The 11742-nt window shown below is 37.0% G+C and overlaps 1 protein-coding gene across 7 annotated transcripts; it reads right to left on the bottom strand.

Moving 5' to 3' along the window:
• Positions 1-2160: 2160 nt before the first annotated feature.
• LOC133718921 (uncharacterized) lies at positions 2161-4071 on the bottom strand. 7 transcript variants are annotated; one of them, XR_009850663.1, is made up of 6 exons: positions 3758-4067; positions 3551-3644; positions 3297-3467; positions 3159-3220; positions 2602-2679; positions 2161-2368 (listed from the first exon to the last, which is right to left on the bottom strand). XR_009850663.1 is itself a non-coding variant. In XM_062145796.1 (5 exons), the coding sequence occupies exons 1-4, from the start codon at positions 3825-3827 to the stop codon at positions 2619-2621; spliced, it is 369 nt and encodes a 122-aa protein (XP_062001780.1). In that variant the 5' UTR covers positions 3828-4071; the 3' UTR covers positions 2161-2368; positions 2602-2618. The 7 variants fall into 7 exon arrangements, 2 of the variants coding, with proteins under 2 accessions (XP_062001780.1, XP_062001781.1); XR_009850664.1 differs by having other exon boundaries at positions 3297-3376; positions 3486-3644; positions 3758-4066; XR_009850662.1 differs by having other exon boundaries at positions 2755-3220; positions 3297-3644; positions 3758-4069.
• Between the last annotated feature and the right edge of the window lie 7671 nt (positions 4072-11742).

An 11742-nucleotide genomic window follows, 5' to 3' on the forward strand; every position in this document is an offset into this window, starting at 1 on the left:
AACAAAAACCCACCAAAACACAAACAGACTCACCTCAAACTTGTAATCTGCACACATCAAAATCGAAATACGATTTGGAGTTGGGATAGTGGCGCCAGTGCTGACGGCTTCATCGTTTTGACAAGAAGAGGAAGGCTTCGCGATATAAGTAGGAGGAGATAGCCAGCTCCGACGTCGATGCCAATGAAGACCCACTTGGCGGTGACAACGGCAGAGGAGGAGGAGAAGAAGAAGGTGGAGATGGAGGAGAGATTGGATATTGTTATCCAATTGGGTAAATTGCAACCGATGGAAACCCGAGACCATCAAGAAATCCAACATGCTGGATTGCAGCAGCCGAAGGCCCAACCCTGCTCGGTCCTTGAAGTACAGCTCGAACGTCCCCGGATCTGTTCCAGGCCTCCATCACTGTGGTCTAAGATGGTTTCAAGACGACCCGATTGGAGTACTTGAAATGGGTCGATTTGGGTAGTAAGAGTAGAGGCCGTGGCTTTTTTGGAGTCCATCGGAGCTTCGCCACCTGGTAGAGGTCGTGGAAGGGTTTTTGGTGAGCGGTGAGAATGGATATAGAGAGAGAGGAGGGAGAGGAAGAAGATGAATATTTTGTTGTGGTTTTTTTTTTTTCCATTTTTGTCTTTAAAATGGTTATTTTAGCCTTGAAAATAGGCCCCATCATCAGGCTTCACATTCGATTTAGACGAAATTTGAGAAATTAGACACGGTTGAGGAAAATTGACAAGCTCGGGAGATAAACTGATTAAATTGAGAGAACAGGGACTAACATAAAATTACCCCCAAACCTCAAGGGGGTAAACTGAATTTAATCCTAATAAAATCAACGAGTCCACCTCCAACCATAGATTATACCATTGTTTTGTACAAGCTATGCGCACTGCCTCAATGACGCCTAACATCTCTGCATCTGAAGCAGTAGGCACTTGAACATTTGCAGAGTAAGCACCCAGACACGATGCATTACAGTTTCTAAAAATGCCACCATAATCTGTATGTGCCTGATCACGAAAAGATCCATTAATGTTCGCTTTCACCCAATGAACATGAGGAGGCCGGATGCCATAACACTTGCACAACACTGACAACAGTAAGGGCTGTAGGCCACAACGGTGAAATACCCAACAATTCAAAAATTGGAAAAGATTGAGGATTAGAAGAAGAGGTAAAAATCAAACAAGCTGATTCCTTAAGAGAAAAGATCAGCTTCTGTTAAAAGTAACCTCATCAAAATCACCCTTCATTCTTTAATCAATTACACTCCATCCATAAACTCCAGGGTAAATTGTAAATCGAAATAGACCAAAGAAGCTTGGAAGAAATAGAGAGGCTAGAGATATAATTATCACCAAAGAGATGATTAGTGCTTTCAATATTGTCTCTGCATAACTGGCATCGATCTTGAACATAGAATGGAGCCATAGCGTTGGAGGAGTTCATTAGTGGGTATTCTGTTCATCAAAAAATTCAAAGTAACCAAACTCTTTCGAGGTTGCTGGATGGCACCCACTACTAGCAAAACAACAATTACCCACGGATTTTAATCTGTGGGTAATAAGACTATCTCACACTGATTTCAGTGTGTGATAGCTTTTACACACAGTGCACGCACAGATTGGTGTTACCGTGCGGTTTGGAGGGGGGGTAATGCTCATCTCACACGGATTATGTTGTCCGTGCGAAATACTAACGTGGGCCCCACTATAATTCCATAAATATAAATTACCAGAATGGAACGAAATCCGTGTGAACAACTCTATTTCACACGGATTTCTGTAGCAAATGTTTACCTATCTCACACGGATTTCTGTGTCAAATATGTACTCATCTCACACGGATTATGTTGTCTGTGTGAAATACTTACGTGGGCCCCACTATAATTCCATAAATATAAATTACCGCAATGGAACGCAATCCGTGTGAACAACTCTATTTCACACGGATTTCTGTGCTAAATGTATAAACTGTATTTCACACGGATTTCTGTTACCAACTCTATTTCACACGGATTTCTGTGTCAAAACCTATAACCTTATTGACACAGATTTCTGTGTGAGATCTATGTACCCTAATTCTCACTGATTTCTGTGTGTAATAGTGACAGCATTTTAAAAAAAAATATTTCTGCTAATTAATTTGCAACCCAAACATAATAATAGTTTTGATTTCTGTACAATAAATTCACTTCAAATATTTACAATCAAGTGAACAAATCCACAACTCAATCGAACATGAATAAACTTTACATTCATAGCAAGATGTTCTTTACATTCCTAGTATACATTGTTGTTCAAGGTGGAATATCACTAAGATTACAACATAATCCTTGTCCAAGAATGAGCATACATCAAGTTCCCTGTCAAGCAAGAGTCATTTGAATCCACACATGAGTTTCACTTTCTAAAGAAACAAACCAACTCCAACACACATTACTAAACTTTGAACATAACCAGAAATACAACAAGATATTGCCTATTTAGTTTCTGAGACTGACCCACAAGATCTCAATCCAAAATTTTGTATCACCTGAAGTACAAAATGCAGTCTTCAGGGTAAATATATGTTTCTGAAAAAATATAGTTAACTGACCTATATCATAGGCAGCATCATATTGGCCCCTTCCAATCATTGCTAGCCTCCGCAGGAAATAATGGTTGCAGAACGAACCTGGAAAATATATAGATAAATGTTAACCAGAAGATGGAGTATAAACATTATGATCTTATCTGGAAGTGTACTTACAGCAAATGTGAAATGTGGCTGGATAAGATATGAACAACAAAGATGCTATAATCTTGATCGATTGAAAGCATTCTTAAGGAAAATATAATCTTCACGTTGGCAATCAAAAATGCGGTAACCATATGCTGAATTTACCCAATGGAAATGAACATAGGAAAAGCAAAGTGGGCAAACATATAAGGAAAACCAACATGATCAACTAGTAGGTCCTCCTACGATCAGACTATACTGATGATATTATATATGTCTAGATTATATATATTAAATACGTGTCATTATATATGTCAAGATCATATATATTAAATATGTGCCTTTGAGCTTTGACATGCATTGAAGTGGCTGCATGATATTGATAAATGTAAGCCACTTTGAGCTTTGACACGAAGGACAGTAATTTACCATACCCTTGTAAATGCCTTTTGCTCCCGTCTTTGCAGTAGAACATCAATAGGTTCCAAAATGAGACCTGCAAAAATCACTAGACTTGTCAACTGTAAATAACACACCGCAAGAAATAAAACGAAACACAAATTTGGTTCTACCTCCAGATTGGGATTGTCCTATTCCATCCAATCTCTGCGGACGCTCCTCCATATCCACCCTAGAAATCTTAGCATAAACCCTGTCGCCCAAACCCAGCGCCGTCACCGAAATGAAATCACAAGGACATATCGAAAACCAAGTCATACTGATGCAATCAAAGCTCAGCCATACTGAAGATAGAATTAAACCTTGTATTAGCTATATCAAGCTAAAAAAGCTCAGCCATTCAATTCATGCATATACTGAGTCATACTGCAATCAAATTAAAGAAAATTGTAGTGGACAATATCAACACTCCAGTGGACAATATCAACACCAACCGACACCATGGGATCACCTCCAGGTTTCTGTAACAAAAAAAATCACATAATTGATTTAGCACTTAGATCTATAATCCCATACTTCACAGCAACTACAAAATCAACTCAAACTATTCAGTTACTCGGAGATCCATCATTACCTGAGCCCAAAGACGGCGACTGGCTTCGCACAGACGAGGAGGGCCTTCTCATCCTTGGCCTTGAGCACATGGTGCTTCTAGAAGAGGCAGATTCAAGATAGGGAGTTCGACACTTCGCCCCAGAAGAATCGGATCGAAATCGAAAGTGGATTTATGATTGAGGAAGAAAGGAACTGAAGTCTGAATGTCTGATTGATGATCGGGTGGGGGAGGGGGCAGTGGGTGGAGGAGATGAGAGAGAGAGGGAGACATGAGAGATCAATTCGGAGGAGGCTTTAGATTTTGGTTAAGTGTTTTCTGGTTTTAAGCAGCATTATGCACGGAAATCTGTGTGTTTATAGTATTTCACACGAAAATCCGTGTGAAATACATTTGCATTTACTACAGATATCCGTGTGAATTTACCACGGTAACCCAATAACTATCATTCGATTGCAATTTGTTGGGTATAAGCGGAATTTCCACGCAAATCCCTGTGAAATACATTTACCTTTGCTACGGATATCCGTGTGTATGTACCTCAGAAATCCACGGAAATTCGTGTGTAATACTACTAGGGGAGGGAAATTGAATTTGTTCCAAAAAATTGAGCGGGAATAAATTTATCACGAAAATCCGTGTGAGATACATATATATTTACCACTGATTTTCGTGTGTATTTATCTCGGTAATATATAACTGTCATGTTAATTATTGTTTACACGGAATTCTGTCTCTATTCTATTTTTTTCACACGGAATTTAGTAGCTAATTTTTCTTTTCACACAGATATTCGTGTGTTGCTCATTTCACAGATAATTTTGTATTAAAAACTTATTGTAACGGAATTCTGTAGCAATAGAGTTTTTCACACGGAATTCTGTAGCTAATATAGTTATTCACACCGAATTCTGTAGCTAATGGTTCTTTTCAGACGGATTTCCGTGTTAACATTTCACACAGATATCCGTGTGTGTTACTCATTTCACACAGATGTCTGTACCAAAAACCGGTCAACCCTTTAAACGCTTCTACTTCCCTAAGGGGAGCCGACCCTTGAGGAGATAAAATTTCAGAAATTTTTACATTAGTTGATATAACTTCTACCCATGAGAGCATGAGAGTTTACAGATCAAAAAAATAAGTTACGAGTGAGCGGTTATGAGCATATTAGTTTTGTGTAGTATTTAAGGTTTAGGGTTGACCTACTAGATCGAAACCCAAACGACGACGAAAATAGCTGAAATTTTGAACACAACCATTTATTCTTATCATGATAACATCCTACGGTCGATTTTGATAAAGTCTATTTCCTACGCATTGTTGCTTATGGAAGGTATACTTTTCATTATAACTAATAAATTAGTTATACCACATTAGTAGACATATAAGAATTTTGTGCGAACCAAAAAATAAAAATTGAAAATTGATAAATTTGACATTACCCATCTATTTATAGCGTATTAATAGGTATTGTGTAAAAAAATTAACTCAATCCGCCGTTCCTTCAATATCAAATAAAGTGGTTAACCTTATATACACATATACTTGCCTAAGAGGAGTAAAACCACGAGGAGATAAACTTTTCAAAATTTTTACATTATTTGGTATACCTCATATTCATGAGAGTATGAGAGCTGACAGATCGAAAAAATAAGTTGCGAATGAGCGGTTATGAGCATATTAGTTTTATGTGGTATTTAGGGTTCAGGGTTGATCTAGTAGATCGAGACCTAAACGATAACAAAAATAGCTGAAATTTTGACCATAACTATTTATTCTAATCATGACAACATCCAACGGTCGATTTTGATAAAGTCTATTTCCTCCACATTGTTGCTCATGGAAGGTATACTTTTCTTTACTAAAAACTTATTGTAACGGAATTCTGTAGCTAATAGAGTTATTCACACGGAATTCTGTAGCTAATGGTTCTTTTCACACGGATTTCCGTGTTAACATTTCACACAGATATCCGTGTGTGTTACTCATTTCACACAGATGTCTGTACCAAAAACCGGTCAACCCTTTTAACGCTTCTACTTCCCAAAGGGGAGCCGATCCTTGAGGAGATAAAATTTCAGAAATTTTTACATTAGTTGATATAGCTTCTACCCCTGAGAGCATGAGAGTTTACAGATCAAAAAAATAAGTTACGAGTGAGCGGTTATGAGCATATTAGTTTTATGTAGTATTTAAAGTTTAGGGTTGACCTACTAGATCGAAACCCAAACGACGACGAAAATAGCTGAAATTTTGAACACAACCATTTATTCTTATCATGATAACATCCTACGGTCGATTTTGATAAAGTCTATTTCCTACGCATTGTTGCTCATGGAAGGTATACTTTTATTTACAACTAATAAACTAGTTATACCACATTAGTAGACATATAAGAATTTTGTGCGAACCAAAAAATAAAAATTGAAAATCAATAAATTTGACATTACCTATCAATTTATAGTGTATTAATAGGTATTGTGTAAAAAAATTAACTCAATCCGCCGTTATTTCGATATCAAATAAGTGGTCAACCTTATATACACCTATACTTTTTCACACGGAATTTTGTAGCTAATTGTTCTTTTCACACGGATATCCGTGTGAAAAGGTTTTAGTTTTTACACAGACATCCATTACTGATATTTATTTCACACAGTAATCTGTACCAAAAACTTATTGTAACAGAAATCCGTCCCTCCATAAATCACATAACATAAAAAAATTAACGATTTCTAAATAAACTAATTTATAATACGTACAAAAATCTGTCTGAAATACATTTTTAGCAAATGTAAGATGTCCGTGTGTTATCCTTTTTTTTCTTTTTTTACAACAGTATCCACAGTAATCTGTGGGAATATTCAAATATTGAGCGGGAATAAATTGATAAGCCCGCCCTTATTTTTTGAAAATAAATAATTAGTCATTAGCTTTTATTTTTATTGATAATAATTTTCTTCGGAATTATTTTGCCACAGAAATCCGTGTGAAATACTTATATGAGAACAATGGCCAAATTTGATCAATCTGCTAATTATAAGCAGAATAACCACGGAAATCTGTGTGAAATACTTACACATTTACAACTGATTTCCGTGTGTATTTACCTCGGTAACCACTAACTGTCATTCTAATTGTCAGTCGATTATTTACACGGAATTCTGTGTGTAGTCTCATTATTCACACGGAATTCTGTGTGTAGTCTCCTTTTCACACGTAATTCTGTAGCCAATTTTTCTTTTCACACGGATATCTGTGTCAATTTTTTCACACGGAAATCTGTGTGTATTACTCATTTCACACAGAAATCTGTATCAAATACTTATTATAACGGAAATCTGTCCCTCCTTAATTCACATAACAAAAAAAAATTAATTGTTTCGAAATAAACTAATTTCTAATACATACAGAAATCAGTGTGAATTGATCTTCACACAGATATCCGTGTAAAAATATTTTACCGTTTACACAGACATCTGTTACTTTTGTTTATTCACACGGATATCCGTCGATATTGTTATTATATAAATTACTGTGAGCCTAATTATGCTTTTTTCACACGGATATCTGTGTTACTCATTTCACACGGAAATCTGTGTGTATTACTCATTTCACACAGAAATCTGTATCAAATACTTATTGTAACGGAAATCCGTCTCTCCATAATTCACATAACATAAAAATTAATGATTTCGAAATAAACTAATTTATAATACGTACAGAAATCAGTGTGAATTGATTTTCACACAGATATCCGTGTGAAAATGTTTTAGTTTTTACACAGATATCTGTGACTATTGTCTATGCACACGGATTTCCGTTGATATTGTTATTGTATAAATTATTGTGGGCCCGATTATGCTCATTTCACACGGATTTCTGTTACTATTTCTATTTCACACGGATATCTGTGGCTTTTAACTACAGTAAATCCGTGTGTGTTGTTATTTTGCTAGTAGTGACCATACCATATTCTGCGCCCCCAAGCCACCACTGGCAGCTGCTCCACTAGCAAGCAGGCGGACTAGGCAGTGGGCTGCATGACTTCTCCAATGCCTATACAGGTTGGTCTGACATGTCAAAAGCTAGTAAAGGAATAGAAGAAATAGCATCAACTGCCTCCAACCACTGCAAGTGGCCTAGTGGTTCTTGCCTAGTTGGGTGTGCTCCCCAACCTAGGTTCGAACCCCGAAGTTGTCAAAGTGGCCAGGCACTGTGCTGCAATGCATAGTTGGAGCATTTCACATGCGCCGAAGGGGTTTATCTTGGGCCTAGGAAGCCTTTGGGTTCCCCTTGACAAAGTCAAAAAAAAAAAAAAGCATCAACTGCCTCCTTGTGTGCCCGTTTGAAACTCCAAGGAATTTTTCATGCCTTGTTGTGAATGAAACTATAAACCTTGTCATCAAGAAAATGGGGGATTTGAGGAGCACAATTGATAGAGCTTACAAGCGCTTCACCGAACCAATTATCTTTCCAAAAATGTATCAATTTACCATCACCCGCAATCCATTGTAGATTAGCATGAAATCGCGGCCACAACTTCTTGAGCCCCAACCAAATCGATGACTTCTTGTAGGAATTGAAAGGAAGGAAACCTGAAGTTAAGAAACGGTCATGAAGTAGGGTAGTAGAAGGGGTGGCTTTTGTGACTACATCCCAACAACGTTTCAAGAACATCGACTTATTTAGTGGAAAGAGATCCTTCGAGCCCAAACCCCCTTGATCTTTAGGGTTTCCAATAAGGATGCTTCGGTAAGAATTCTGAAACAACTAGGCTTTTGATAATAAATTTGCTGAATAGGGAGTATAAAGAGAGTTGGATACAAATTAAGAAAGAAGACCGGAGTGCAAAACCTATATGTATAGATATACAAAAATCTTGATGATTTGCAATATGCCTGCATTTACTTTAAAATCTTACAACATTACACAGTTAAAATGTATGAAAATTTAGTTTAATATACCGAAAGGTCTTGAGCATCGTGGATTTCACCTTGAGCCTTTCAATTCTCATTTTAAAAAAAAAAAATCTCCCAATTCTCAAGGCTGCGATGAACATACCTCAACAATGTTAGTTAATTGCTTACGAATTAAACTAAGCAGAGCAACACTGCTTATGGAGCTTCATCTCGACTGATGCACTCCAAGATTAATCTTTGTCAAAAAAAAAAAAGAAGACAAAATTACACAAATATATCCACATATTAACTGGAAACTCTACAATCAAACAACACGTACATAATTTACTTAAAGATGTAACCTAACTTTACAAATAAACAAAATCCAAAAATAAAAGTTTCACAGTTTAAACCGATAATTTGATCAAAGTCGAGAATTTCCATCCATCTATCCTAATTCTGTGAAAAAGCAGCTGGTTGTAAGTTACAGGTGGAATTACGCATCAACTAAAATTACAATAAACCCTAATTCTGCAACCGCTCATAGGCAAGGGACTTGTTGCTTCTGCTTGTTCTTTAATAAGAGGTAGGTTTTTGCACTTTTCCTTTACGAAAAAACACGATAGATCGAGCAAAAGCACTAGTAGTTGTATACAAGCTTTTTTATTTTTATTTTGAGATAAGTATTTGTATACAAGTCAATTTTCCTTTCTTGGGCTTTTATGAGGGTTTTCGTGTGGTTTTTGCATTTTTCCTTTACGTAAACAACACGATATATAGAGCAAAACTACTATTGTGTACAACTAGGTTTTGTATTCAATTTGTCTTTCTTGGACTTTTATGAGGGTTTTCGTGTTTTTCATGACCTAAAAAGAAAAGATTCATTAGATATATAAAAGCAAACCCTAAACCTAGACACAGTCACAATTCACCACCATCATCATCAAGGTACAACTATGGGAAGCAAACAAATGCGTCATCGGACCAAAAGGAGAAGCGTAATGGCAAAATGCTCAATCAAATTCTATTTTTATTTCGACTTCACTTAAACTCCATTTACCTTGGACATGGTGGTTCGTTCTCAAATATAGATGGTCCGGAAATTGGAATATACAACCTTACTAATTTCAAGAGATTTTGTAACCCTGAGTGAATGCGGATCCTATTTGATTGCAGAGATCAGGTAGATGAACTAAGAATTAGCTATTATCAACAACCTGTTTTGATTGTTCCTACTCTATACTAAAATTGCTCTTACTATTTACATCTAGTAGACAAGATCAGTTTTCTGATAATTTTAATTATTTTTGGAAAATTTTTTTACCCTTTAGTAGTAGGGTTATGTCAAACTAGTTGTTCTATACTGATCACGAGTAGAATTCTCGAAAGAAAAAAAAAACTGTAATTGATGAGTAGTCTCCATTGCTTGCAGTTTTGATAAGCTCTTCTTGAAGTTGATTATTGTTCACAAATCATACAAACTCGTTTAAACTAATTAAACACCTCTTTTTTGAGTAAAATAGAGCAATGTTTTTATTAAATTAGGATAAATGGTTATAATCAAATTGTAAAGCATCCAAAACAAATGTTGGAGCTTGATTTATCCATATTCGATTGGTATTGGATTTGAGATTTAAGGCAGCTAGCCTATCTTTGCTAGGAGCACCAAGGAAAGCTAGACAAAATTCCAAGTGCCAAAACGGTATAGACATAAAATCCCTATAGGATTCATGGTATCATTCACTATTACATTGAAACTCAAAATTCCAAGAGCCTACATACCTATGTGATGTAGAGCGAATGGCGATAAGAATTGAAGAACAGCTCGATCGTGGAAAATGATGAAAACCCGGTTTGCTGCAACTTTGACATTCGGTGTCCGAATCGCGATTGCTATAGCTTTCCGGAAAGGGAACGACGCCAGGAACAAAACTCGTCGCTTTGCCACAACGTGTGGGCTTTTTCGAGCTTTCGGGGTCGTTTAGGGCCTCAAAACTACAATTTACTATTTTTTAGAATTTTCAGTTTTCTAGTTTGTTTTGGATTTGTTTTGTTTTTACCCGTGGGCTTTAGGGTTTCATTGTTAGTCGCCCTAGGGTTTCTTTTCTCATATATAAGCAACCTTAAACGGCTGCAGATCCTATCTTTTATCATATTATCAATCAAATTGAGAGTTTTCTCTTTTATCTCTGGTGAACTCTAGAATCTTTATTTTAGGTTTATTGCTTGTAAACCTAGAGTTATTTTCCGACTGCGTCACTATGTAAGGTCATGTCACACAAAATAAAGTAGCTTGAATCCTCTTTCGCTAATGCATGCATTTGTGGTGCTCCAGAAGACATATACCTGGTGCAGATCCAACCCCATGGTATGCATGCTAGTATCACCTATGTCAAAAATAAGCGTAGTTATTTGGAGCAATCCTCCGGGACACCAAATATGACACCCTATAGAATCCAAGCCCATCTTTTGGTCCACTCTTGGCCCTAATCCAAGTAGCATCCCTAAATGTTTTGGATACCTAAATTTCACCCACTGATTTGGGCCTCCAAATGGACCTGGGCCACCCAATAGATCTGGGCACCCAACTTGAGCGATGCTCTCTTCTCATGCCTCATCAGTGATTGCAGCCATGTCCACCGCCTTCAGTCGTTGTGCGCCGCCCTTCACCGTCATCTCGGAAGATTGGAGCACGAAACCAATCGCTGCCTTCCTCCGAGCACCAACAGTCGCTGCCAAACTTTCAGTTTCGCCATCCCTATTAACCAAGAGCGTGCATGTAATACCCCGAAAAATCCAAATTAATTTCCGTGGATTTTTAGAAATGATTTCACAATAGTGGGAGCGAGTACGAGGCTCTGAGAAGTTGTGGAATTAGTTCGAACGATTAATTTTCGAAAACGTACGTTATTTAGGGGCACGCGAAAATCGACTTTTTATACGTATGGAATTTGGGAAAACTTCCTTCATGAAAGTTGTAGAGCTCGTCGACACGATCGCGTGCATATATGGAACGCAAAAATCGGAGCTCGTATGAATTAGTTATGTTTTTTTGAAAACGTTTCCAGTTTAATATAAAAGCTTCCTTTTTTGTTAATTTTT

This window comes from Rosa rugosa, chromosome 6 (assembly GCF_958449725.1).
Source record: "Rosa rugosa chromosome 6, drRosRugo1.1, whole genome shotgun sequence".
NCBI lineage: Eukaryota > Viridiplantae > Streptophyta > Magnoliopsida > Rosales > Rosaceae > Rosa > Rosa rugosa.

Excerpts from the sequence above, each read along its gene's own strand:
- LOC133718921 (XM_062145796.1), bottom strand. The coding sequence starts at position 3,827 with ATGTGCTCAAGGCCAAGGATGAGAAGGCCCTCCTCGTCTGTGCGAAGC. Across the intron at positions 3,468-3,757 it reads GTCGCCGTCTTTGGGCTCAG|TATGGCTGAGCTTTGATTGC; the intron begins GTAATGATGGAT and ends TTCTATCTTCAG. Across the intron at positions 2,680-3,153 it reads AAGGCATTTACAAGGGTATG|GTTCGTTCTGCAACCATTAT; the intron begins GTAAATTACTGT and ends TATATTTTCCAG.